The 26862-nt window shown below is 41.8% G+C and overlaps 2 protein-coding genes and 1 long non-coding RNA gene across 3 annotated transcripts in view; 2 read left to right on the top strand and 1 right to left on the bottom strand.

Annotated features, from left to right (window-relative positions):
- Positions 1-1701: 1701 nt before the first annotated feature.
- On the top strand, positions 1702-4297 carry marcksb (myristoylated alanine-rich protein kinase C substrate b). Its single transcript, XM_054796639.1, has 2 exons — positions 1702-2015; positions 2777-4297. Exons 1-2 carry the CDS (start codon positions 1926-1928, stop codon positions 3359-3361), a joined length of 675 nt encoding a protein of 224 aa, XP_054652614.1. The 5' UTR covers positions 1702-1925; the 3' UTR covers positions 3362-4297.
- Positions 4298-12380: 8083 nt separating this feature from the next.
- col10a1a (collagen, type X, alpha 1a) lies at positions 12381-16625 on the bottom strand. The gene is made up of 3 exons (XM_054796567.1): positions 16467-16625; positions 16113-16257; positions 12381-14874 (listed from the first exon to the last, which is right to left on the bottom strand). The coding sequence occupies exons 2-3, from the start codon at positions 16240-16242 to the stop codon at positions 13046-13048; spliced, it is 1959 nt and encodes a 652-aa protein (XP_054652542.1). The 5' UTR covers positions 16243-16257; positions 16467-16625; the 3' UTR covers positions 12381-13045.
- A 1335-nt stretch (positions 16626-17960) lies between these two features.
- Positions 17961-26862, top strand: part of LOC129192862 (uncharacterized) — a 26269-nt gene continuing 17367 nt past the window's right edge. Inside the window, exons 1-3 of the long non-coding RNA XR_008573511.1 lie at positions 17961-18232; positions 19027-19131; positions 19457-19582. This is a non-coding gene — a long non-coding RNA (uncharacterized LOC129192862). The remainder of the gene's footprint in view (positions 18233-19026; positions 19132-19456; positions 19583-26862) is intronic.

Raw genomic sequence — 26862 nt, 5'->3', positions numbered from 1 at the left:
TTAGAATGTTCTTGATTGTTAGAAGTTACTAGGATCATTTAAAATGGCGCAAACCATTTGAAACAATAGAGAATTTCAAGGTGTAAAAAAACTATGAAAACGGCAAACATTTCCCTTAACACGACTTCTGACAGTCATTTGCTACTTTCCTTTTGTCATTTCCAGATAAAAGATACCTATTCCCCAAATAAATATACACTTTAACTCAGATTTTGTTTGTTTTGTTTAAGCCGCCAAAGCATTCTATACAGGCCAACAAGGCCAAACTGTTAGCAAAAGTGTGTATTTGTTCATTTTTAGCTAGCAGGCTACATCCTGGTAAAACAACCAGGAAGTAGATGTTAAAAATGGTCCAGTTATGGTGAAATTTGGATTAATTGTTGAATTGGATGTGCACTGAAGCTAAATGTAGACCAAACAGACAAACAAATGCAGTAAGAGTTGCAATTGTCTATTTGATATGTTCGGTTCCCTTCGACTAATAAAGTTCAACTGAATTTGAATGCTAAATGCTAGTAACAGGCCTATCTTGTGTTGTGCATGGACATAAATAGACGCCTCATCGAGCGCTGAGCCATACGTCAATGTCGCCGCCATATTGTGTGTGTCAAGGCAGCGCTGTAAATGAATACAAGTAAATGTACTTACTTTCATAAAGCACCTTTCTACAAAGAAATTAAAGTTAATTCCTCTCGTTTATACATTCACACACTCACTAATATACTTGGGAAACAGTTGGGCACCTAAAACAACGCGATTGTTTTTCTTTTTGTACAATGTGATTTTGATGATACTTGTTTCCTAAGTATTTTAGTGCGTGTTTAATTAACTTAAATTTCTTTGTAGAAAGGCGCTTTATAAAACTAAGTACATTTACTTGTATTAATTTACAGCGCAGCCTTTACACACCCAATATGGCGGCGACGTTGTCATATCGCAGCAGTGGACAAACACGCTCAATGCGGCGTCAATCTGTCTATGGTGTTGTGTGCCTACAGGGGAAAAACGTGTCTGAAGTAGTCACCTTCTCTTCCCACGCAATGGCTTCCGACAAAGCCAAACTGTTACCGAAAGCGGCGGAAAAAAACAAGAGTTCTGTATTTGTTAGCAGGTTACTTCCTTATACAATAAGCAGGAAGTAGCTGTTACAAATTGACAAAACATGGTGATATTTTAGGGTATGGGATGTACTGTTCTACTTAACTGAACGTATATTGAATATGAATGTAGACCAGACAAAGAAATGTGCTATTGTGTATTTAACGTGATTCCTTGTTTCTGACTCATAAAGTTATATTGAATCTGAATGCTAAATGCTACTAGTAGTGAGGCCGTAGCCTGCCTTGTGTTAGGCATAAACAGGTCTCAAATATTCACCTTTTATTCCCACCTAATCATTTAATTGCTTCCTTTAAAGAACTCGGTAAAGTCAGTGAACGAGCGTCCAGATTGCAGGGAAATTGGAGGTGAAGTCGACATGAAAACAAGTTGTTGGCCATGTTGTTGTGCCTCTATTGTCCTCCTAGCGCTCCAAGATGGCCCCCCCTCGCGCGCGTTTGGATCGCCGACTTGTGATTGGTCGATCGTGACGTCACCACCCGAGCGCCCATTCATCTGCCGACTTGGGCGTTGTACTCCCGCATCTCATTTGCGACCGGGCCAATTTCTCCTCTTCCCAAACTCCACTCGACCTAAAAAAAAAAAAAAAAAAAAAAGGGGGGGGGGACGAGATTTCGCGTTTCTTCTCCACATTTTAAGCACGTTTTTCCGGCCAAGAGGCTTGCATAGGTCCGCTCGGGTTCAGTATTTGCGTCGCATGTTGAAGGAAGTCGCGGAGTTTGATTGCCTTTCGCCGGAGGAAGTGTTGCGGTCTTTGTTCATTCATTTCATTGCTTGCGTTCCTTTGTTGGACCACCAAAAGAAGCATGGGTGCACAAATCTCCAAAGGAAAGGAGGAAGCTGCGGTGGAGAAGCCCAGCGAGGGTGCAGCGGTTGCGGCCAAGACTAATGGACAGGTATGGTTCAGTTTTAATTATTTAGGCGTTAATTGCTGGCCAATGTGTTGCGTCAATGGCGTGCACCATGTTGTGTGTGTGTGTGTGTGTGTGTGTGTGTGTGTGTGTGTGTGCGTGTGCGTGAAATCCCCACGCTCGCCGGCATCCAGGAGAAAGTGGGCCCCCACTTTGGATTTAAACCACTTTAACACAGCTTGGGTTCATAATACACAACATTAATTCATAATAGGGTGTTTTCTTGATTAAAAAATACAGCATATTTTGCAGCCTAATGACAATTTTAATTTACAACAAATACAAAGCCTTTGATGTTTTGCGTTTGTTTGCTTCACAGACATTTCCTCCTCCTTTCCTTTGTAGTTAAAACGATGTCCGTGGGTTTCTAACGTGGGCTCTGTCGCTTGTAGCATGGCCATTTTAGAGACGCCACGCCTTTGTTGCCTGATTCAAGAAAGGAGCCACGTTTTGTTCTCACCACACTGCATCCGCCTTCAAAAAAAAATATAGTTTTCCACGGAAATTCCCCAAAACGAGACGTTACTGTACAGATTTACACAAGATGGTGAAATATAAAAGGACGGGGAGCAAAGCTTAAATTCCAACGTTATTTCTTTGTAAACGCCACCCAGCGTAGCGAGGTGGTACTGCAAGCGAAAATGTCTAGACTGTGATCTGTCGTCACTCTCCTAGTAACAGATGTTGTGCATCTTTTTTCCCTATTGGTTGAGAGCTTCAATTAAATGTCACCCTCACATTTTTAGGAGAATGGCCACGCCAAGACCAACGGTGATGCTTCCCCGGCTGCGGAGGAGGCCAACAAGGTTGAAGCTAACGGGAGCACACCCACCGAGGAGGCACCTAAGGAGGATGGCGATAAGGCAGAGGAGGCCGAGAAGGAGCCTGCTGCCACCGCCGCCGCTGCAAACGGAGAAGCCAAACCGGAGGATGCCGCTGCTGCCGGTGAGGACCCTAAGCAGAAGAAGAAGCGCTTCTCCTTCAAGAAGCCTTCCTTCAAGATGAGCGGCTTCTCCTTCAAGAAGACCAAGAAGGAGTCGGAGGAGGCTGCAGAGGAGGGAGCTGCCACCGCCGCTACTGCAGAGAAGGCGGAAGGTGCAGCAACCGAGGAGGTCGCCGCTAGCAGCGAGGAGGCCAAACCTGCAGAGCCCGCCGCTGCCGGAGAGGAGGCTCCTGCACCCAAGGAGCCTAAAGCTGAAGAGGAGGTGAAGCCAGTGGAGGAGGCAGCACCAGCAGGAGGTGAGGAGAAACCAGCCGAGGCGTCCTCACCAGCTGAGCCAGAGGCCGCCGCTGCCGCCAGTGTGGAGGCACCTGCCGCCGCCACAGAGTAATCCTGCTGAAGGGAGGAGACCACGTCATGAAGGAGGCCATTGGAGCCCATCTGAAGGAATGCGAGGACTTGTCTGAAACCAGGGATTTGTTTTTTCTTTTGTTTACTTTTTTTGCATCTCATCCACTGCAAAGCGGGTGGCGTGGCAGGAGTAAGTGGGGGTGCGTCCTCCCCTCTGCTCTTTGCTCCCGCCTGCTTGGGTTTGTTGGGTGAGCGTGAAAGTGCGAGCGTGAGTGTGAATGTTTTTCTTGTTTTTCTACATGAAATCATGACTGTGTTGATGCTGACATATTTAATTGAAGTATTTGGTGCTGGGCTAATTGGATGTAGCAACTAAAGCTGTGTCTGCAACATTCCACACACGGCGGTGATTTTTTTTTTTTTTTTTTTAAATAAAGGGAAAGCCCTCAGCCAAGTCTTTAAAAAAAAAAAATCGTCTTTGCAGTGCACAGTTTACAACTGGACGCCCCTGTGGACACAAGCATTCCTGAAGGAACTAGATTTATAGTAGTTACTGGTCCCATTTACTATAGGTGCTCGTCACTCCCCCTCCCCATCTATTTAGTCCGACATTTCAAAAGTTTCAGTAGTAATGCACGTTGTATAGACTTTGATATTACTGGTTTTATGACTGAACTGTACCTAAATGACATTTTTAACAGATAAAACAAAAACCCATTGTAAATGACTTGTTTTTTTCCTCCACCATTTGTAAGACTGAATAAAATTGGGAAGATGTTTTAAACAAAAGCTGTGATGACTACAACACTTCATCTCTAGACAAGCCAGTACATTTTTTTTTTTTTAGATTTAGACTTGTTTTTCTTTCTGTACATAACAAACGACGTCACTTGGATATGAATGTAACATTGGCTACAACATGGTATTGAGGTGTTTTCAAGTTTGTGAGCACTGAAGAATAAAAGGAAAGTGTGAATTGGCACTCTTTGAACTCCTTTATTTCATAGTCTTCATAGAAGAGGGGATGTGGCTTTCATGGATGAAACACTCATGCACACTGCATACTCGGGCATACCCCAAAAAACCCCCAAATTTGTCCGCCCGTTTAGTTGTCTTTAAATGTCCTGTATTTTGCATTAAAATTTATTAAAATCCTCTCCACACTTGTGCCACACTTTTTCCCCAACCTTATTTAAAAAAAAATACAACTTTATTTGGATTTGTTTCTCATATCACAACTTTTTTGGCCTAATGGTTAGCATGCTTGCCACACAGTCAGGGCATCGTGAAGATCTGGGTTTGAATCTCCGTTTGGGCATGGAGTTTGCATATTTCTCCTGTGCGTGGGTTTTCCCCTTGTACTCCGGTTTCCCCCCACATTCCAAAAATGTTAGGTTAATCGGAGACTCTAAATTGTCCATATATGTGAGTGTGAATGGTTGGTTGTCTGTATGTGCCCTGCATTTGGCTGGCGACCAGTCCAGGGTGTACCCTGCCGCTCGCCCAAAGTCGGCTAGGATAGGCTCCAGCATACCCCCGCGACCCTAGTGAGGACAAGCGGCACAAAAATAGATGGCTGGATGGATATTTTCCTCATAATATTACAAGTTTATTCTCATAAAATTGTGATGTTTTTTTTTCTGTTAATATTTTGACTTTACTCTCATAATATTACAGCAGTTTTTTTTTTTAATTTTCCAACTAGTTCAACTTTTTTCATGGAAATGTTCTTCCCATAGTTATGAATTATTTCCATAATATTTTGGTTTTATTCTCGTAACAGTATAACTTTTTTTAAACCTAATTTTCCCTTTGTTCTTTTTGTTTGTCTCTCACAATGCCGTCTTTTTTGTATATTATACCTGTATATTATATTTAAGCTTTCTGCTACTAAAATGACGTTATTTTTTCCACATACTATCCATGCCCTAATCAGGGTCGCGGGGTATGCTGGAGCCTATCCCAGCTGACTTCAGGCGAGAGGTGGGGTACACCCTGGACTGGTCGCCAACCAATGGCAGGGCACATATAGACAAACAACCATTCACTCTCACAGTCATACCTATGGACAAATTAGAGTCCCCAATTAACCTAACATGCATGTTTTTGGAATGTGGGAGGAAGCCAGAGACGCACGCACGGGGAAAACACAGATGCCCACAGATGCCCAACGGAGATTCGAACCCAGGTCTTCCCCATCTCCTGACTGTGTGGCCAACATGCTAACCACTCAGCCACCGTGTGATTATGTTTTTATTGTAAAATTACCGCCAATTTATGCTGTCGTTGTTTTTTACTTTTGTTAAATCATATTTTTAGAATGTGCCGCGGGCCAATAAAAAAACATCCGAGGGTCGCAAATGGTCCCTGGCGGCACTTTGGACACCCCTGGGCTAGACTGTGTCTGATTCCATCTGTTCTATTGATCATCTTTCATTCTCATGAAACTCTGCTGGGGGCAGGGCGTGAAAGGAAAGTCAAAGGTGAAGCAAAATTAGGCATGTAAAACGCCCAGTGAAGAAGTGGAGAAATCAACACTGGTCGTTATGAAGGATAAACATGGTATCCTTGGACACGTGAAAGAATCTGCTCCGATATGAAATGGACAGATAATTAAGCAGCGTCATGGTATCATTATTGAGACTTCTTCCTCCCAATAAGCCTGTCTCTCCCTCCCTTAATTGCAACACCCCTTCCAGTGTAGAGATAAAAGTAAGCACTTGTTGTCTTTTTCATTACTCTATATAGATATAAGTATAAGTTCCGACTTACACTAAACCTCAACTTTCATCACAATCATCGGAAGCCGAGGACAGCCCGTAATCAGCAGTGCGATGCTCCAAAATGGATCCTTTGTCTTACTGCGCCCTCTTATGGTAGGAGGCAGGAAAGCAGCAGAATGATATCTGGAAAAAACTTCAAAATACTTGTACAGTGATTTGAGAAATTATAATAATCAACACTAACTGGCCACAACAAGAAGCTATTTTTGTGGTTGACATGTGTTTATCACTGATTTTTACTAAATTATCTCGCTTTTTACAAAAGTGGCAATAAGGGGCATTTTCTTCCATAGAAATGAATGGAAAACTAAATTCAAATTCCAAATAAACTCAACCCTCGTTTACCGTGGTTAACTGGTTCCAGACCCGACCCGATAAGTTTCCTTGAACTAGAATTCAATATTAATAAATGAAATTGTTTTGTAGTAATGGCATAAAAACCTGTTTAACATTATTAGAGCCCAAACACCCATATAGTCCCCTTTACATTTGTATGAGCCAATATAGTAGATATAATCAAAGAAAACATAAATAAGACAACTCATTACTTTTACCGCTGTGGGTGTCCTACTTTCCTAAAATATTGTCCCACACTAGTCTGGAAGGATAACTTCCTCTTCTCCCTGATCCCCTTGTAACAGCGCATGGAATCCATGACCCCTCTAGCTTTCAACAGTCTTTATCCTTAATGACAGTTGAGCGATTGGGACCAAAAGCCCGGCCGACATTGGTGGGCGTGTCTGACCTTTTTATGATGTTCATTTTCACTTCCATGGTGCATGGCTTTCCTTTTCTTTGGCGCACTGCTGCTTGGGAGACGCAATGAAGTGCAAAAAGTTAACTAATAAGCAATGTTATCCTTCCTCAACCGTATTCTTCCTCCCATGCACTCAACCCACACAATACATTCTTGCCGTACCTAGTTCTCAACCAAAATTACATTCTTAATTAATTTATTGGACCTTTACTTTGATCAGAAGTGACAATGCAGACAAAATGTACATTTCAACAAGTCGTATTTTAGCATTCGTAACTGTCATGCAAGTGTAAAAAGAAGTTAACCCCAGCAAAGCATAAAAAACCCAGCACGTATGGGGACGCCGTGGTCTTCCTGTGTATGTTCTTCTTTTTCTCCTCTCAAAAAAAGCAAAAGAAAAAGCAGAAATAAAAGCAGAGTGAACTCAGGTGTCATGGCAACATTAGGGGTGTTTTTTTTCTCCAGACAATTGTAGTCAAATTCTGAATTATACAACCTGCCGTCGATGCTTCTGTTTTGGTTCACTTATGAAGACATGTGGGGTCAACCATACACACGTGAATGGTGTGGATTTTCTCAAGTGATAATCTGCAACATGCTAAGTTTAATTACATTGTACACGCAGCGACGTCTGCTCTCCTGCCTTCGGGAAATACTGTAAGTATAAAGCACCCTCAGCCAACGACCGTAACACAATTATGTGGCCAGATTCAGTGATAGTTGCGTTGAAATCACTTACACAACTTATAGTTTCAAGCCATAAATTATAGCGTTGCGCACAAACATTTTAACAGCGTCTGAGGTTTTCGGCGTGTGGCGCTGTGGAACTTGCTGATGTTCACCACTGTCATGTTAGGATTGTAACATCAAAAAAAATAAATTTTTGTTATAAATAAACACCTCAAATATGTTGTTTTTGAAAAGAAGATTGCAGGAAACACGTCCAGCGTGTTTATATCCACCCACAGCTACACCCAAGCATCCACTTCCTCTGCTCCAGCACTAGCGCCTGTCTACTGACCCCGCAAGAAGGGTGTGCTTTACACATCATATTTCTATTTCTGATGCTTTGGTCTGCACGCAAAGCCATCTCGGTCGTGTTGTTGACGGATTGGCTCTAATCTCAGCTGTTGGTCTGCCACACATTTGCAGACATCAAGCTTTCCATCACAGAAAACTACCATATACTTACTTTGAGTACAGTTGTACGTATGCTAATGCTAATGCTAGAAATATGCCTCTAAAGTGGTGAGGAGAGAATGCTTATTAAGTTATGTGAATTACAGCAAATTCACATTTAAAGCGGTACTCACAACGGGGCTTTTTTACTGTTTGAGTCATTACGACCCATTCACCCCACACAAGAATGCAAATGGTAGAATCCCGTCCATCTTACAAATACGTCAAATATGTCATGACATATTTTTGTCCCACTCTTTGTTGGTCTTGATTCGCAATGGAACCATTTCCCCCACCCTAGAATCAAAAACAGTGCCATCTCGTTGCCTTGTGTCATTATTGCTGAACCAGGAAGGAAGTTGTATGTTGGTGTGGCGAACCAGGAAGTAGCCTGCTGACTAACAAACAGTTGCGCAGACAAACACAGTTAGGGTACTTGTGTTCGCTACAGCTGTTTTTTAGCTAACGTCAAAAATGTACGCCAAAATTTTGCCTCGGTTGACGTACATTTACGCACCGGGGTTGCTGGTGAAAAATCTGGTGGAGGGACCACAATTGTTTTACCATTACCATTACTTATTTTCAAATGCAAATATTGACAGGTATGAATATTTACAGCTGGGGTGTAGAAACTTTTTCCACCAAGGGCCACGTACTGAAAAAACAAAGAATGGACAAACCACTTTGATATTTTACATTTCGCAAACCCATGTAGATATGCTAATAAAGAAGAAAAAAATCATCATACATCTCAGTTTTGTCATACAGGTGAAAAAATCCAGCATTATTATTAATCATTTTTTGCCTTGTTATTTTATTTATTTATTCTTATTTTATTTATTTACAGGGACAGTGCATATTAATAGACATTTCTGTCAATATGCCAGAATTAGCCAAAAGGCTATTTTTAATCTGTAGTCCCTTGTCTTAATCCCATTTACTAAACGTATACAGTAGATCAGGGGTCACCAACAGAGTGCCCGCAGGTACCAGGTAGCCCCCCACGACCACATGAGGTGCCCGCAGGCCTGCTTTTCATTCAGGTTTTCAGTTAATAATGTGAGAACACTAGAAAGAAATGTACTAACATAACTAACATAACATCAAATGTGAGTTGTGGATACCAGCATTTTGTGAATGTTTTGGTAAAACAAGCATATTTGATTTGTTTGGGTTGAAATAAGGTATGAAAATAATTTCTACAAAAATGAGTAGCTCGTGGCCACTTTCATTCTCTAAAAGTAGCTCTCACAAGAAAAAACGTTGGCGACCCCTGCTGTAGATAATCTAATAATCTGAATCATCATACCAAGACACACACACATGCATGACAGGGTACCAACAACAGCAGTACCAGCTAGTCTGTAGTTAGTGTTGGCAGTTCTGATTTTCAATAAGCCATTCCTTGAATTGAATCTTGAGGGGAACCTCACCCCCATGGCCTTAGCCATCAGTGGCAGCTCGAATGGAAAAAGCTGTCTGTCCAGATACAATTTTTCTAAATGGAATAATGCAATCTCCCCTCTCAGCGCCCCTAGTTCTGTTACGAACAGCTTTTCGGATGTTGACAAATTGTTGAAGAGTAGGAGACGAATAATTTTTCCATTTCTGTTGATGCGTTTTTATATTCCAAATATTTCAACATTTACATTTTCGTTTTCTTGTAACGTTATGACTTTTTTCCCTTGAAATTTAGACTTTATTCTCGTGATATTGTAGTTTTTATATCTGATTTTCCAAAAATTGCAACTTTATTTTTTGTTTTGTTTTCTCGTAATGACGACATTATAAAATAAAGTATATTTTTCTGTAATATTTCAACTTTAATTGCAATTAATTTTATTTTTTATTTGATTTATTGATTATTTACTTTCCATGTTGCTAATTATGTTTTTTCCTCATTGTATTATGACTTTATTCTCGTAAAACTGCAGCTTTTTTCCTCATAATTTTATGACTTTATTCTTCTAATATTTCATCTTTATCCGTGTAAAAATACATTTTTTTCACATTTTTGCTGTTTTTTTCACATTTTCTTCTTGAATTATATTTTTAGAATGTTCCGTGGGCCAACAAAAAAACAGCAGTGGGCTGCAAATGGCCTCCGGGCCACACCTTGGACACCCCTGAGTTACAGTATAGCAGACCGCAATTGGCCAGTCCAGTTGAGTCCTATCATCACAGACCAGAAAGTGGCTTGCTAACAAACATGGACTGCCATTCTGGTTGTTTTTTTTGTTTGCATACAAACAAGCGTAAATACACATAAAATATGAAATGCAGACACGCTAAATTCCAGTGATGACAGTAAGTAATTAAGGAGTGTGGCTTGGGGAAACAACCAGAGTCAAAGCCCTGTATGTCTGTCTGTCCTGTCCTGTTCTCCTTCCCACATGAACCACAGTGTCCCTAAAGTTCCCTCTGTCCCTGGAGCGGTTTTTTTTCACCCAGCCTCTTGTATGCTGGGGCCCCTCACTGAACTGCTGTGCACGGAACATCAAACAGGCCAGAGGACCATGTCTGCACCCCTGGCCCACAAGCTAACTATTTTTAAGTACACCAACATTGGGCACCCTGCATGACAAGCTATGTTTTCTGTAAACCGTATGTCCAAATAAGCATCCAGTGGCCTGCAAGCAAGGAATGATTCACTTTTATGCTTCTCCTTCACTCCATGTGAGATTTAGCCAGGTGTGGCTTTCAAAACATGCCAAAATGACTGACATAAACTGACTAGCAGTGAGGATTCTTGAAATGGGAACCCTTTCAAAAATGACTCACATGACCTTAAACCCCAGCTACTTTGCGTTTATTGGATAGAAAATTATGCATCAGTTGGATTTTGACTTTTTTACTTTTTGAATAAGAACAATAATTGCAGTAAATGTGAAAATAATTTGAAAATTGCGAGGTGATTGGTTACAGGAAGAGGTACCAATTCAACCTCACTTACCTTGATTAGTTTGTGTTTAGAGGTCGCTTAACATACCGTAGTTGTACTGCTTGCAATGATACCTTTCGGTACGTTTGTTAAATTATGTGTTGTGTAGGGGAAGCTATCAAATGCACCATGCACTCTAACTGCGATTAATTGAACGCTTTGTGGCAGATGGACGGAACACAAAACAGTCTCCCAACCCCCCCCCCCCATCTTAGAGAGGGTAAAACCAGAGGGTAACAAGAGGGTGGAAAACACTCTATAACGACCTGCAAAGGCTCCGCTGGGGTCGTTGACGGGGCACCTGGACCGGCAACAACTTCTCACCAGCTACCGTATCCGCTGATTTGAGCCTATTTTTTTGAGCCTATATTCCCTACGCCCACCCATGTCAAGCACAAAACACTTAGGCCCACACTCCAGCACCTGAAACCGGCCCTCATAGGAGCTCCACTGCTCTACTGGCACGAACTACTGGGGAAAGCAGTGGTGGATCACGTTGGGGTCGCCAATGTGGCACCCGGAAGGAACTCGTAGTGTTGATCTCAAGCAGGTCTTTACTATCCAACCACCAACAGCAGAATGAATATCAAGAAAGGAAACTCCTGTATGGTTTACACCACGCCCCCAAACCACCCTGATGGGGTGAGAGGCCTGCCCTCTAGTGTCGGCCACAGTTTCTTGAAATTGTCAAACAAATGTGCTTTGTACTTATACTTGTAAAATGTTTTGTGTTCATTATTCCATTTGATTTGACTATTATTAGTTAGTATACACATACATATGTATTTCTGCCATGATACAAATGAATGTTAGGATAGAGGTCTCTGGTCTCCAGAACAAGTCCTTCACATGCTCAGACTCAACAACTTGCATGTGTGAGCGTTTTAAGACAGCATTTTAGATTAGCCCTCCCACGCATACGCACATATAACAACATCTTTTCCTGTAGAAGTTGGACATTTTCTCTAGTAGCCGTCCGTTAAGGTTGTATCGATTTGTCTCCTTGCATGCATATTTATACAAATTGTACTCATTCTTGCATGCAAGTTTGATTAAATTGTACCTCTCATTGTTCTCCAAGAACTTGTCTTGTCTATTTTGAAGCCAGCAGAAAAAAATCCATTGACACAAATTATATTTTATTATATATTTCTTTTCTATTTCTATTTATTTAATAGATTTAAAAAATGTATTTCTTTTAAATGATCAGAATTTATGATGATATTAGTTTGTATTATTTTGTTTATATGATAACATTACATTTTTTCCCTAAAATCTGCCAAATATAATATTTAAAACAAATTTAAATATAATAAAAATGATTATTTCACTGTTACCAACTTGTTTAAAATATATTTAACATGTAAAAAGTGTGCCTGAGACAGAAAGTATTGTTAAGACATCTTTTATTTTAGTCAATAATGCTTTACATGACATAATGCATGTTCAGGGATATAGCGGTATATTGCTGTTCAGAGTACCGCTTGTTTGACAATATTCTGGTTACTTATTTTATTATAATGATCAATTTGACCATTGGCATTTCACAATATTCAAGTCACATACAAGGACAACAGTTACAACATGTTGCACAGAAAGTATTTGTGTGCTTTTTAATAAGATTATTGGGCACCAGGACGAAAAAAACAAACAAAAAAACAAACAAGGTTGTACAAAACACAAAGCAAAAACAAGACAAACACTAAAGTCACCAGTTGGAGTCTTTATAAAAGAAAAAGAGTGGGAAAGAAAAGAAAAAAAAAACAACACAGATGTAACACCTCAGGTTCACATGCTGTCTTCATTCCAGAAGCATTCTTGGTCATGTTGTGAATTGCTTTCCCCCATCCCTGATCTCCTCTTTTACATAAATTAGATATCCTTCTTCTAAGCACCTAGTTGTTGTAGTTTTCAAGTCGAGATGCTTCTATTCCTCAAAGAAAAGAGCAAACTGCCTGTTTGTTGCTTTGGTTGAGGAAGAATGAACAGAGAGTTGACTTTTGGTTCGAGAAATAGAGAGCAAATTTAGTTGGTTGGCTGTTGGTAACTTTTCAGATCAACGTATCACGTCGAAGCAATGAGGAAGCCAGAGAAAGAGCAGTGGACGTTCTCGGCAGCAAAGACACCATTGGCCTCATCGTCAGGGATCTGGACGTACACGGTGTCCTGCTCGTTGAGCAAGAGGACAGCGCTGCCGGACATCTGGTCGAGGAAGCCCTTGTTGTACTCATCGTAGGAGAACATGACGGGCTGGTCGTTCTTGTAGAGAGCCACCAGGGCATGAGCACCGTTAACGTGGATGCTGTAGGAGAAGTAGTAAACTCCGGGGATCTGGCAAGTGAAAATGCCGGAGTCGGGGTCATAGTGATTCTCAGCATTGTACACAATGTGGTCAAACTTGATGGGAGAGCCACCAGCGGGGTAGGGGGTGGTCAGAACTGCAGTGAAAGCAGACATTGGGGCCTTGACCATAACCTCACCCATTCCCATGCCCTTCTCAAAGACAACCTCACCGGGAGGTCCAGGGGGACCAGGAGGACCAACGGGACCAGGCTCTCCGTCAGCACCGGACTCACCAGGGAGACCAGGGGGACCCTGAGGTCCTGGGACACCCTTAGCGGTCACGCCAGCGGGGCCGGGAGCTCCGGGGAGACCAGGGTGGCCCTTGAGACCGGGAGCACCAGCAGGACCTTGAGGTCCAGCAGGTCCTCTAGAGCCTGGGGAACCATCAGAACCAGCGGAACCAGGCTCACCAGCACGGCCAGGAAGACCTTTGGGTCCAGCAGGGCCGGGAATACCTGAGGCACCTGGGGTACCAGGGGCACCAACATGCCCTTTCTCACCAGTGGCTCCAGTGGCTCCTCTGGGTCCAGTGGGACCGACTGGGCCTGGGTAACCCTGTTTTCCTTGGAAACCTTGTGCACCCTGCTCTCCCTTGTTTCCCTTAGCTCCCTGTGGTCCAGTGGCACCTGTGTCACCTTTGGAGCCAACAGCACCGGGCTCTCCTGGGAAACCTCTTGCACCCTGAGGGCCCATGGGACCAGTAGCTCCAGTGGCACCAGTGGCACCAGTGTATCCGGTTGGACCTTGCTCACCCTTGGGACCAGTGGCACCTGGGCTACCAGTAAATCCTCTCTCACCCTTCTCTCCATTTGCACCTGGCTTTCCGTATCCTGGGACTCCAGGAGCTCCAGTGGCTCCAGCAGGTCCCTGGTTGCCTTTCTGGCCAGCTGGGCCAGGCAAACCTGGGGCACCATTGTCACCTGGTTTACCTGCAATGCCTACACCAGGGGCTCCAGTATGTCCCTTGGGTCCCTGTGGTCCCATGGCACCTGGGGCACCATCTCTACCTGGGCTACCTGATTTTCCTGGCTCACCGGGCATTCCTGATTTTCCTGGCTTGCCAACTCCAGGCTGACCTGGAGCTCCAGTTGCTCCAACTGGTCCAACAGGCCCAGTTGCACCCTGAGGTCCGGTAATTCCCACCCCTCTGTCACCTTTGGGCCCTGGCAGACCAGGAACACCGGGATGTCCTTTCAGACCAGGCTCTCCTCTAGGTCCCATTGCTCCAGGAAGACCAGAAGGTCCAGGCTTGCCAGTAGAGGAGAGGCCAGCAGGTCCAGGGCTTCCAGGAGAACCAGGAGCACCTCTGGGTCCTTGGGCGCCAGGGGCACCAGTGTGTCCCTTCTCACCATGGGCTCCGGGGATACCAGGTTTGCCAGGTCCACCTGGGGTTCCGGGTTTACCGGTGCTGGAACGACCAGGGGGTCCTTGGGCTCCGGGAGGTCCTTGGGGTCCTGGATAACCTGTGCCGCTCTTACCTGGGGGACCAGGAGGGCCAGGGGGACCCTCGGGGCCAGGCTCACCTGGGGCACCAGGCTCACCTGCCACCACTGTGAAAGGTTAAACAAATTGACATCATCAAACAGGAAGCAAGGAAATAAACTATATCATGAACACTGTGTTTACATTGTTTGACAGTTTTTAATCACTTCAAAATACTTTTTTGAAGAAGAAGGGTTGTAGATTTTGTACTGAATTAAATGGCAGAAGAAGGGTTTGAAAAATTATGAAATTGTGATGAATTAATTAAAATTAATAAGTGTAATAAGATATTATACATATTTTTTGTGAAACATTTTTAGAGTTCTGATTAATTTTTGATTTATTTAAAAATGCATCTTTTTGACTTAAAAAAATTTTCTTGATTTTTTCAAAACATATGTTACATTATATGTATAGTATAGTTTATATATAGTATTAGTGTTGCATGGTTAAAATATATTCCAGTTTGCATTCAATAAAATGAATTATACAACATACTTAACAGCTATAAAAGACACCACAACAGTCGCATTGCTGTTTCCATGGTCACCACTGAGGCAGCTTGTGATTCACTTCTAAACAGTAGTTTTGAATAGGAGGGAGTCGTTATTTTTATATTTTATATTTTTCATTTTCTGCTCTTTTTCATGTGGTCACAGTAAGACTCACTGCTAATCTGGTCTCTCTGAATAAAGCCTTGCAGATGTTTCTCCTCCCGCTGTGGCACACCCAAACAAACCGCACTGCTGGGTGACTGCAGTCTAATTGTCAGTAGCACCAAACAGCAGCAACAGCACACTTTCTCTTTGAGTAGAAATAGCTTTTTTAGTTTGCTTGCTGTCGTCAACACTAGTAAAAGCGATATTTTTTTTTTGCGTTGTTTTGCTCAAAACACAAGATGCCCAGACATACAGCAATTTTATGTATAATTTCATTGTTTTTGTCATTATTTTTCCGCTTATGATAAATATGAGTATAGCAACATACAGTATATAGTCAAAAGTCTGGACACACTTTCTCATGCTATTAAATTAGAAAGTATGTCCGAGCTTTTGACTGGTAGGGTATGTATCGCTATTATGATTGAAAAGTCACTCAAAACAACAAACACGATAGCTTTCATCACCCAAATCTTAATTTACAGACTTCTACAGCAGTGCAAAACTCTCCTCTGAGTTTATGATTGGAGGATGTTGCCCTTCTTCTTCAGCCAATCAGAAGGCAGCTCTCACAGTTTCAAAGTTAAACAGCTGTCTCTCTAAAGTTTAACACAAAAACAGCAGTGAATGTGTAGTTTTCTTCTTACCCTGGCCCTTCACTGAGTAAGGCTGGTACTGGGGAGCGGCCTTCACCACCTTCTTGACCACATAACGCTCCCCGTGGCCTGCAACCAGGGCCACCATGAGGAGAAGGATGCTTCCTACTCGAATGTCCATCTTCCGCGGTCAAACCTGCAGGTGAATGAGGACGGCTGCAGTCAACAGGAGCACTTCTCATGCACAAAAAGTTGTATTATAGCTGGAAAACAGTAACAAAAAGCTATAATTTTGTAAAAATTATGCTCCAGTTCACTACAAGGCCATATAGGTAGAACCCGCTGATGGGTAAGATACAGCCTGGATGCTGACAGCATCTACAGTAAATAAATAAAGACACTTACCGGCACCAAATTGTGGGAAAAAACAATCTCCTCAGCACCAGTGAGGTCCCGGTGCTGCTGTATATCCTTTGGCTTGAAGCACAACTGAGGCTATGCTGCTTTGCCCCTTCAAGGTTGAGCGTATTTATACCATATCTACCCATAGCATCATTACAAAAAAAGAAAAGAGTAAAAAAAAAAAGCCCCCACCAAGCAAGTACCTCCCTCTTCAACAGAGCTGTAATTAGCAGACAGATCTGCCCAAGTGGGCATGTCACATCAGGGTGCCTCCACGTCTTGGAAATCCAGACACATGATTACCACTTTTTTTTTTTTTTTTAAAGAAAGGCTTCTTCAGAACATAACAATACTGTACATACAAGTGCAGACACAAAAAGCTGCAGTGAGGGAGGAAAATCATGATGCATCTTTTTTGTTTCAACATAAAATACAATTTAATTTAACAAAATTAAAATTGTGCTGTATTTTACTTGTATTTGTTTATTTTATTTAGTTTTATTTTATTTATTTTCAAAATTTGTTTTTTTAACATTAATTTATTACATTAGTTTCATTTTCATAATTTTTAAAAATTTTGGTTTATCTGATTTGCTCATTTATTTATGTTCTATATTTTCTTATTTTTATACAGTACATTTATTTTACTTTAATATAATTGAATTCTATTTCCTGAAGTTTATGTGTATGGGCACACACTGTATAAATATGCTGACATCTTAAGGTATTACCCACAGATCTATTTAAAAAAAAAGAAAGAAAACAAAACAGGTCCAAATTTGTAGCAGCGGCACCTTTATTTATTTCTCCACAAAGCTCACATTGATGATTATGTACCTGAGTCGTCTCCAAATTTACATTCTGTCCAGCCAGAGGAGGAGAACCTCTTTGACTGTCTGGACCCATAAGTGTCCAGATAAACAACATGAGGAAACAAATTTTAATGAAATATCAATAAAATAATGTTTCTTCTGCATGTTGTGAAGCATATATTTGTCTGACTTTATTGTTATTAACTTGTGCATATGTTTGTCCCCTGCAAAGTGTAAACAAAACTACACAAGTAGCCATTTGAGCTTGCTGTTTCTGTGCAGCCTTGTAAATGTTTGCTCCTATCTGGCAGCTCCTCTGTGCAATAACAATATTTAGACACCAGGTGGCACAGCAGGAGAGATGGGGAAAGAATGCTATAAATGTGTGCGTACTAGTACCGTATGTAATATTGTACATATGTGTTGACAATATTTCAATACACATACATGACAGGAGCACCATTATACATTCAGTCGGTATTTATTTCTTTCCTTAGTTGACGTATGCAGTATTTGTTAATAAAAGACATAAAAGAGCATGAACCATAATGGTAAAATTATGTAGCGACCCGGAAGCTATACTTGGTATACATGTTTGTATTCTGTGTTGTCTGACAGTTTTGGATTGCCATGAACGCACTTGGGGGGCAGGGGTGGGTGTTGTGCTGGTGTGCTTTTGGCGTGGTTACCGCCGACAGTAGCCATTTCTTTGCAATTAAGAGCTTGGTACCACATCCTCGTTATTTCAATATTTCAATAATAATAATAACGTTACAATCATTTTATCATTATGATAACTCTGGTTGGTTAAACTAGTCTATCGTGTGACGTGATCAGTTATCTGTAAGTGATTGCTTTGGGCTTCGCCCACATCCGGGACTTACGGTGGTTTCCTCATTGTAAAAAACCCCCCAACAACTTCAAGGATAATTTCTTTGAGTTCTTCCCAAACTCCAGGTGGGTTATGAGTGTTAAATTTCGACTCTTGTCTTTCCCGAGTTTTGTGAACTTGTACAACTACGTTTCTGACATGCGAGCAAATTACTCAGCTAACTTGGTCCTTGCTGTGCAATCAAGTTCAACCCGTGTCATAACAGACACGCACACACACACACAGATAAAATTGCGACATAAAAGCCATAACAGAGGCTCGGCATCTGTTCTGTGTATAAAATACTGACAGCAATAATTGCTTTGAACACAACAGAGTGAGTGTTAACCTTTCAGTCCCATTTCCTGCCATCTTTTATGCCCCAGCTCATTTTACAGTATTTTCATGCCATTTTTCCATGATGTAGCGATTCTGTATAAACGTGTGGGAAGGGCAAAGTTGACCTGGCAAATTTCCGCCTTTGGAAGTAGTACCAGATCTCTAACACAGGCAGGACGCCGCTTGTGTGCAAGCGTATAACTTCATTAAAAAGAGAGGTTTGCTCACTGCTACATTTGCAACACAATGATACCATGCAAAGGAGGGTGCACGACCAACATGATTAAACACCTCCGGATTCATGGTGTAGAAATAACCGAATATCCCGTCTTTGATGTGCTATGCCGGACTTTCTCTAAGCAGTCAGAATCAGGGAAGGCAAACAATAAATGTCGTCTGTCTCATGCCAATGTTAACCGAAAGTTTCAGGATGCCATGTTGTAGCCAGTAAAGTCAGACCTGTAAAAGCACTACAGTGAAATAACAGTTGCACCATAGTAGGCAGTGCTGGTGGAAAGACTGTAATTTCCCTTATTTTCAGATGCACCTGCATATACAGGTATGCACCTGTTGTCGGCCATTAGCGGGTAGAACCAGCGTGGTGGAGTCAACTCGCCCTGGACAGTGAGGCTTACTGGAGGATGTGGTGAGTGAGGAGGACGTGTTGACCGTCATGCCAACGACAGTGCAGCATGAGTCCTTGAATCGTTGCTTGTGTGTGATGCAGTTAAGTAAAATAGAAAAAAAATATAGAAATTAGATCACATGCTAGTGGGAATCAAGATCACAATAAAAAAAATAACAATTGTGCAGCCCTACCACAAAGGAAAACACTTTTTGTGTCGCGATATGATTGTGTCTACGAGAACGAAATTAACATTACTTTTAAGAAAAGATCAATGACAAAATAAATAAGTCTACTAATTAAATTTCTACTAATGACACTCTTCTGCACTCTGTGTGTATGCTAGCGGGCCCGCCTCCACCCATCAAGACAATGAAACTGTATGATTGCCAAAAGGGCTCACACCATTGATGCTGTTGTTCTATGGAACAAACGCGCCAAGATGCTGCAACCAATCACTGCCTGTTTGGAGGTGAGTCATGAGCAACAAAGACGCATGCACATGCGCAAGTTCATTTTAATTTATTGTGTGATTAATTAATTAATTTATTATCATCCCAGGCCTAGTGCCCACGAGACAGTTTTTTGTCTTGTCACGTTTTAATCTCACAAGATCTTGTGACACCCCCCAGAAAATACTGTATGAAGAATTCTGGAATTGGCTCTTTAGGGTGTTGAAAAGTCACTACAACAACTACAACTACAGGTCCGCAGTTCAAATTAAACATGAGTTTAATTTGATTATGTTTTAATTCCTTTCATACTATTTAGGGGAGTACTGGGAGCGAGGCACCACTGCAGGGGAAACGCCTACAATTACGGCTGGCTTTTTGGGTCGCATCCATCCTCCTGTATTATCTTCCCCTCATCCTCCACCTTTGCCTTGCTTACTTTGACATAGTCCAGCTGTAATTTCTCAATTTGAAGCCGGCCGCGTAGGAAATGCCCACACCCAAATAATCACATGTTCTAAAACACACAAGTGGCCATAAATGATGTGTGTCGGCTTTCCTCGAGATCTCTATCGCTAATCTGACCTCGACACGGTTGCTATTTCGAGCACGGGACCCCCCCGAACATCCTTTAACATGTTCTCATGATGTGTATCCTGACATCATGTGTGTATCTGCATGACAGCCATCACTCTTCAGGGGCGTAATTAAAGCTTCAACACAAAGCTTTTCTTGGGAGCTTGATTCTGTAAATTAGAGTACATTGTCTGCAATTTTGTTAAAGTGCTACCTTGCCTGACGTCGGCCGCGCGCTCACGTTTGTCACGCGGCTTCAGGAAACAGCACAGCAAGATCTGCATCACCGGAACCATAAATGTGCAAGCTGATGCGCGGCATGTTCTGGCTCTTTGTTTTTTAGCCTGTAAGTTGAACTTTAGTTTGGCTCAAATGACCATTAACTACCATGTTTTTTGGTAGTAGCGGCGTACTATTTTAGAATTTCCCCGTAGCTGGTTGAAATGACAGAGCAGGACAGGGTGGAGTGAAACCGTTTCAATGTTCAAAATGCTCCTCTGTTTATTTGTCAGTTCAAACATGGCCTCAAAACTGTTTTTAAGCTGAAAAACAACAGTCTGCATCTGGATGCGAGTCTATAAACCGGGTTTTTCATGCTGAGATGTGGAACCAGAATCAACTTTGGCAGCGAGAATGACTAGAATTCAAAGTGTAATTTGGACCTTGCTTTTACCGTCTCTGGAGCATTTATTTTTCCAAGCAAACAAGGTGGTTTATTTGGAAAAAAAAGAAGCACCAGAGTGTACAGTGTGAGGCTCCCTCCGCACAGGTCATTACGATACCGCAGCAGTTTCATGTGGTCTGCAGGCTTCATTGTAAAGAACCATGAAGGAACCAGGTTGAATGGAACGCCAGGCCAGCCAACCTCACCAAATAAAACAATTTCCATGCAGTATAATGTTACTTGATACGTGACACAACACAGAAAATCATCCAATTAAGAGACAGGCCCAGACTTACAACGCAGCATATGACATCATCGACTTAGAGAAGACAGATAGCGGCCTTTTGCTGACTTACCACATGTCTACCTTTGCAGGCTGCTTCTTGCTTTATGGAGGTTGGATGGCCAGTGCCAGTCTTTTGGCTAGCAAACAAGCGAGACAATAAGTTAGGTTTTTTGTTTTTGCATCCAACTAAATAACAAACTAGTTATGTTGTTCTTGTGTAACGAACGGCTTTGTGGAAACTGGTGTAAATCTGTTATGATGTTCTTGCATGACCAACTAATCAAATCAAACAGGTTGTGTGGAAATCTGTCACGTTTTTGCTAGGTTTAGTGACAAGTTGTAACAAACTAGACAGCACGTTTTGTGGAAATTGGTACTCACTCACTAACATAAACAAACTAACACAACTAGTTGTGTGGAAAACGGTTATGTATTTTTCACGCAACAAGCTGTTGTGTGTTGTGTGGTTATGTCGTTTTGGTGCAACAAGCTCGTTAGCCAGCTTTGTGGAACTTCAAAACTACCTACCAACCAACCTACCTACCTAACCAACTAACTCAGTCACAAACTAGCAAGTGTTGTGGAACTTGGTGGACACCAATTCTGTAGTTTTTGGTTAAATCCTGCAAACTAACTAGTAAGACCTCTAATTTTAAAACTGGTTATATTGTTTTTCTGTAACTAAGTAGCTAACAAGCTAGCCGGGTTTACAAATCCTACAAACTAAGTCACTAACTAACTAGTGAGACAACTCGTTGTGGAAATTGGAGGAAATGCGAGGTTAAAAAAAAAAAGAAGAAATAAATCAACAATAACTAACTAACTACAAAAGCTACCAAGCCAAAGTCCAGGTAACATGGAGCAATCTTACCGGCCATTTTGTCACGCTTCACCCTGCTTGCAAACTAGCAAGAAGTGGTGTGCAGTCAGGGCCAGCAAGGCCTTTTCTACTGGCCTAACCTCTGCCAGAAGCAATGAACTACATTCGCAACCTAAATTCTAGTGTTTGTTTTGTGAAATTGTATTTATTTATTCCAACAGTCAATTGTTTTCATTTCGTAGCATGTTTCTATGTTAGATTTTTTTGTCCAATCAGAGTTCAGCTTCTATGTGTTGCCATGTTAATCTAACCTGATTGGGGCCTTCAGAATCAGGCGTGCTGATTCATGTTACATACACACTATTAGCAATGGGGCTGTTTTTTTTGATAGCCTGTCAGACTTCAGATTCGCCTCTCAGGGCCAGCAAGCCGGCCCACAGTGACATCAGCACTTTTCCGTCCTCTGATTGGTTGATCAGAGTGTTCTACGAGCCAAGTTACGCCCACAATGGCTGACTAAGGGGGAGAACATCTCTGGCGAATGGATGTATTTTACTTAAAAGGTTTTTTATTTTTGTTATGGTATTAGATAAATAGTGATTATGAACTGCTCCATGGGCCCGTTGCACGAAAGTACGATTCAGACATCCAGAAAGAATGAGTTCAGCCAACCCAAAACAAGACCATCTAAACCGGTTGCACAAAGCCCAAGCCAGGATGAGCAGACACGAATTAATCATCCAGGTGAAACCTATCCTAGATCAGTGTGTGTACACAGCTTCCTTAAATAGACGGTGCTATCGATCAGAGTCACCGATTCAACGAAATGGCAATGATGGCAACGAGAGCGGCTTACTTTCCTCTGCGGAAATCCTCATAGAGGCTTACGAGGCAGTATAATAGCAAATAAAAAAGAAAGGCAACACCACCACAGTCATAAAACAAAGAGAGAAAGCTTGGCAAAGTATTGGAGAGGTGGTCTGCAATACTTTGCAATAATGTTTAAGTAGTGCACAAATACACGCTCACCGCTCTGCTGAAACCATCATAATTAAAATCCAAATAGTAAGTTCATGTTATGTTTGTTGCTTTTTTAACAAATCAGGAACAGCGGTGTACAGTAATATCTATGAACTCTTTATATTATTATTAGTGCATCACCATTACTGGCTCGTAGCTTCAACAGCATGTACAGGTATGTCCGATTTCCCCTTGAGCGCTAAGCCTTCTGGGTAATGTACCACACATCTACATTAACCAACACAGTTAATGTGCGCTGTGATTATGAATGAAAACTGTAGGTGAAATTTACTGCAGATGTGAGTGAAACTGTGTAAATGTAACTCCATCACACTGTGTAACTCTAATCTTGTAGATGCGTATTTTATATATCGTATGTGGGAGACTGTAAATGATCTAATAAATGATCTAATGATTGCAACATCATCTAAAATCATTTATCTACAGTGATTAAAATGAATTATGACAAATGTTGAAATAATGACAGTGGATTTAATTGAATATGATGACTGTGTAATGGTCTGTAGCAGGCAAACTCCATAGAATACATCTCCATGGTAACTTATGTCAGGACATATCCCACTCTCCACTAGTCCACTTTTGTGCAATCGGATCACGGATATGTTCAGCCAAGATACCCCGGCTTAATCCCTTGTCCGAGTTCTGTGCAATGGGCCCCTGGTGATGTAGTGTAGATGTTTGGAGCTGTCTAAACCCTTAATCACCGGTCTATTTACGCTTGTTACATTTGGCTGAGCGCCAACTTTTCAAGCACCGGTGTACCGCTGATCACTAGGGGAAATTATTCACTAAATCGAAGTTACAAGCAGTAATGTAAGTTAGGCGTATTGGTGAGCATGTATTTGAATTTAAGGGGACTTACTGTAATTTTCGGTGTTTTCAGACACACCAGTGTTTAAGCCGCACCCACTAAATTTAGATTTGTACAAATATAAGCCGCACCGGTCTATAAGCCACAGGGTTATAACGCCACACAAATAAAACTATCAAGTTCTGCATAGATTTGAAAGCCCCAATGTCATAGTGTTATCCTGCATACCAGCTCGTGATACCTCACTAGCAAACTGACTCATGAAATCAATCATAACAATACTTATACTCATACTCATAATTACACAAACATTTAACTCTCAAGTAAACGGACAACTCTGGATGTTGTGACAGGCAATCTGCAGCGATTTCAGGACCTTGTGTCCTTGTTTGTGCTCACATTGTAGAAAGGTAACAATGGCAAGGGAAAAGACTCTTGCATTTTTGGCAGTTTTTATCCGCTCTACTAACCAGAGATGGATGTTTCTGTTTTTTTGTCACCATGCTGACCGAGGCTGAACCCACACCCAGGAGCAGGACATAATTGTCGGTTGATGTAAGCAAGTCACGTGAGCCAGGCAACAGCTAAAGATACCACATGCCATCCCAAATTTAATGTTTCAATAAACTCCACGGACCACTAAGAGCTACTTTAGACTTTATGAATGGCAGACTTGACGGGGGCCCTTGTGGCTGCTGGGGAAATTACAGGGTCCCGGACACAAACCTGGATCCAAATGGAGCCGGAAGTGTAAAAACGACTTTTAAGGAAAAATGGCGGTGGTTGCCTAGGTGGTGATATGTGGGAGGTCACTGTGGGAAAGTTTTTTGGGGAGATGGATGAATGAAATGAGCTTGAAAAACTCACAAGTTTGAACTGTGCAAGCTTTTGCCCTCTAGGCTTGAAGTCAAAATTGAAAATGTGATTAAAATATAGCTTGTGATGCCAGACGGCGCTTGCCAGTCAACCGAGTCGACTGCAAGCTTATCACAGCCGTGATGATAAGTTATGCTTCCACAATTTGCCTGCGCCAAGTTTATTCCTGAAACCATTTGACTCAGCTGCTTTTTTTTTCAAGGCAAAAAAATGTCAGAATTGCTGCCGCCAGAGAGTCATTTAACTAAAAATACAAGTGGGAAAAAGTCTGTATGTATGGAAACAAACAAATGGGAGTGGTGTCTTCCTGGAAGGAGCGCTTATGCTGTGGCGTATCTCGCTCCACTTCAACACTTCTGTGAGATTTAGGACTGACATGTTTCGCCTCTGCACTTCCAGCTGACTTTTGGAGGGCTACTGCTGCAGTATTCCAAAGACATGAGCTGTAGTGATGTTCTTTACAGGGCGTGGCAGCCCTTACAAAGAAACAAACTTTTAATTATCCACATGTCTGATCTTTTACCGACTCTTTGTCTACAACCAAACGCAAATATGCGTCATTTGGTGACATTCCCCAGTAAATCATCAGAAATTCCCCGTTAAAATAGATGCCAGAAAGTGCCTGCTTCTTGTGGGATCATTTTAAAATATCAAAGTTACAATAAAAGCCGCATCAATGGTATTTTTCGGCACTTAAGTGGGGGTGGCGGCGTCCTGTGTTTAGGGATAATGACAAATCTGTGACATCAGAAACTGGTGAAAATTTCAGGTTTGACTGGCAGTGTCAGCCGTTTGTCAACAAAGGCCAAGAAGCGTTAACAATGTGCGGAGGAGTCATACGCCCACTCTGTCCCACTTGCCTTGGGCTTATATAACAATCGATGATGCAGTTGCATTGTGTGTGGTACTCGCGGTTGCTTGAGAGTTGAAAGGCGAGGTCAGCTCGTTTTAAAAGGAGCCGATACTTAGCGCCGCGCCACACAGCTTTGTGGGGAGACGACATACATTTTGCTAAAATTGGCCACAACCATGTCTACCTCAAAAATAAATGTTAGCTATACGTTGGCGCCACAAAATGTATCATATATCACATATGGTGACAACAACCTCTGGTAGCCAGTCATTTTAATGCGCAATTTATCTCTGTCAACTGTGAGTTCAAGACCAGAGTTATGTTGTGCTTTTTTGTTACTGGCTGATGTTTAGCTGTGTAGTATGATACTAAAACCAAGACCTACAAATAGTGAACCCAACTGTATCCGAATGACGAGCATTACATTATGTAAACAAGAGTCCCGACAAATCAGCTTTTTAGTTTTTGCGTTATCTTGCTAAAAAACAAACAATGTAAAAGTTGTAACAATAATGTAGTAATAACTCATGACAAGCTTGTAATGAAATACAGTGAAAGATCCAAGCTTGACCGACAGGATTTTGAAAGAGTTTTTCCCTTAAGAAATCATTGAAATACAAATAATTATGTTCCAGAGTCAAAATGTCATCATAAAGCATGCATTAACTTTACAAGCAATGTTTTGAATAAGCTTTTTTTTTTTTTTTTTTTTTACAAAGAACCAGTCAGACAGTTTCTCAAACGATTGCTCTTAACTTTAATGGTGTGGGCGTATTGCAAATGTGATTTGCTTTTCTGACGCAACTCATCACCAGACATGCCAACATGTACGCATTTTTCGTAATCTGCACGCATTTTGAGCCTCAAATACGCTTGTATGCTTTGTTGCTCTCCAGGTACGCATTTTGTTGTATTTTTCAGGTTTTAGTTTCGAGTTCAGCTGTGTGAAACTTGGATTATGCTCCTGTGTCGAGCCACACTGGCTCGCTCCTCTCCCTGCAAACCTTCTCTCGTGACGAGCATCTCCTAAAAACAGCTAACCTTGCAGACCTTAAAGGCTGTGATTGGTTGGCTCGTAGTACATTATTTCCTGTCTGTAAACGATTCATTCAGAGGGTGTACAACCCAACTCCGCGAACGCCTTCTCCTCTGATTCCGGATCAACATTTGTCATGAAAATGATCAATTCCTTTCAGCTGCAGTAATACTCCCCTTCTCTCTTTAACTACCATCCTTTGCTCACGACGAAGGAAGCTAAATAACTGCTGACAGTTATGGCTGCTTAGAGTGCTGAGTAGAGGGGTGTCCAAAGTGCGAGTTAGGGAGCATTTGCGGCCCGCGGTTTGCTTTGTATTAACCCACGGCACACTATA

Source organism: Dunckerocampus dactyliophorus, chromosome 13 (genome assembly GCF_027744805.1).
Source record: "Dunckerocampus dactyliophorus isolate RoL2022-P2 chromosome 13, RoL_Ddac_1.1, whole genome shotgun sequence".
Lineage (NCBI taxonomy): Eukaryota > Metazoa > Chordata > Actinopteri > Syngnathiformes > Syngnathidae > Dunckerocampus > Dunckerocampus dactyliophorus.
This window is presented reverse-complemented; position numbering and strand designations above follow the sequence as displayed.

Excerpts from the sequence above, each read along its gene's own strand:
- marcksb (XM_054796639.1), top strand. The coding sequence starts at position 1,926 with ATGGGTGCACAAATCTCCAAAGGAAAGGAGGAAGCTGCGGTGGAGAAG. Across the intron at positions 2,016-2,776 it reads CGGCCAAGACTAATGGACAG|GAGAATGGCCACGCCAAGAC; the intron begins GTATGGTTCAGT and ends TCACATTTTTAG.
- col10a1a (XM_054796567.1), bottom strand. The coding sequence starts at position 16,242 with ATGGACATTCGAGTAGGAAGCATCCTTCTCCTCATGGTGGCCCTGGTT. Across the intron at positions 14,875-16,112 it reads TTACTCAGTGAAGGGCCAGG|TGGTGGCAGGTGAGCCTGGT; the intron begins GTAAGAAGAAAA and ends AACCTTTCACAG.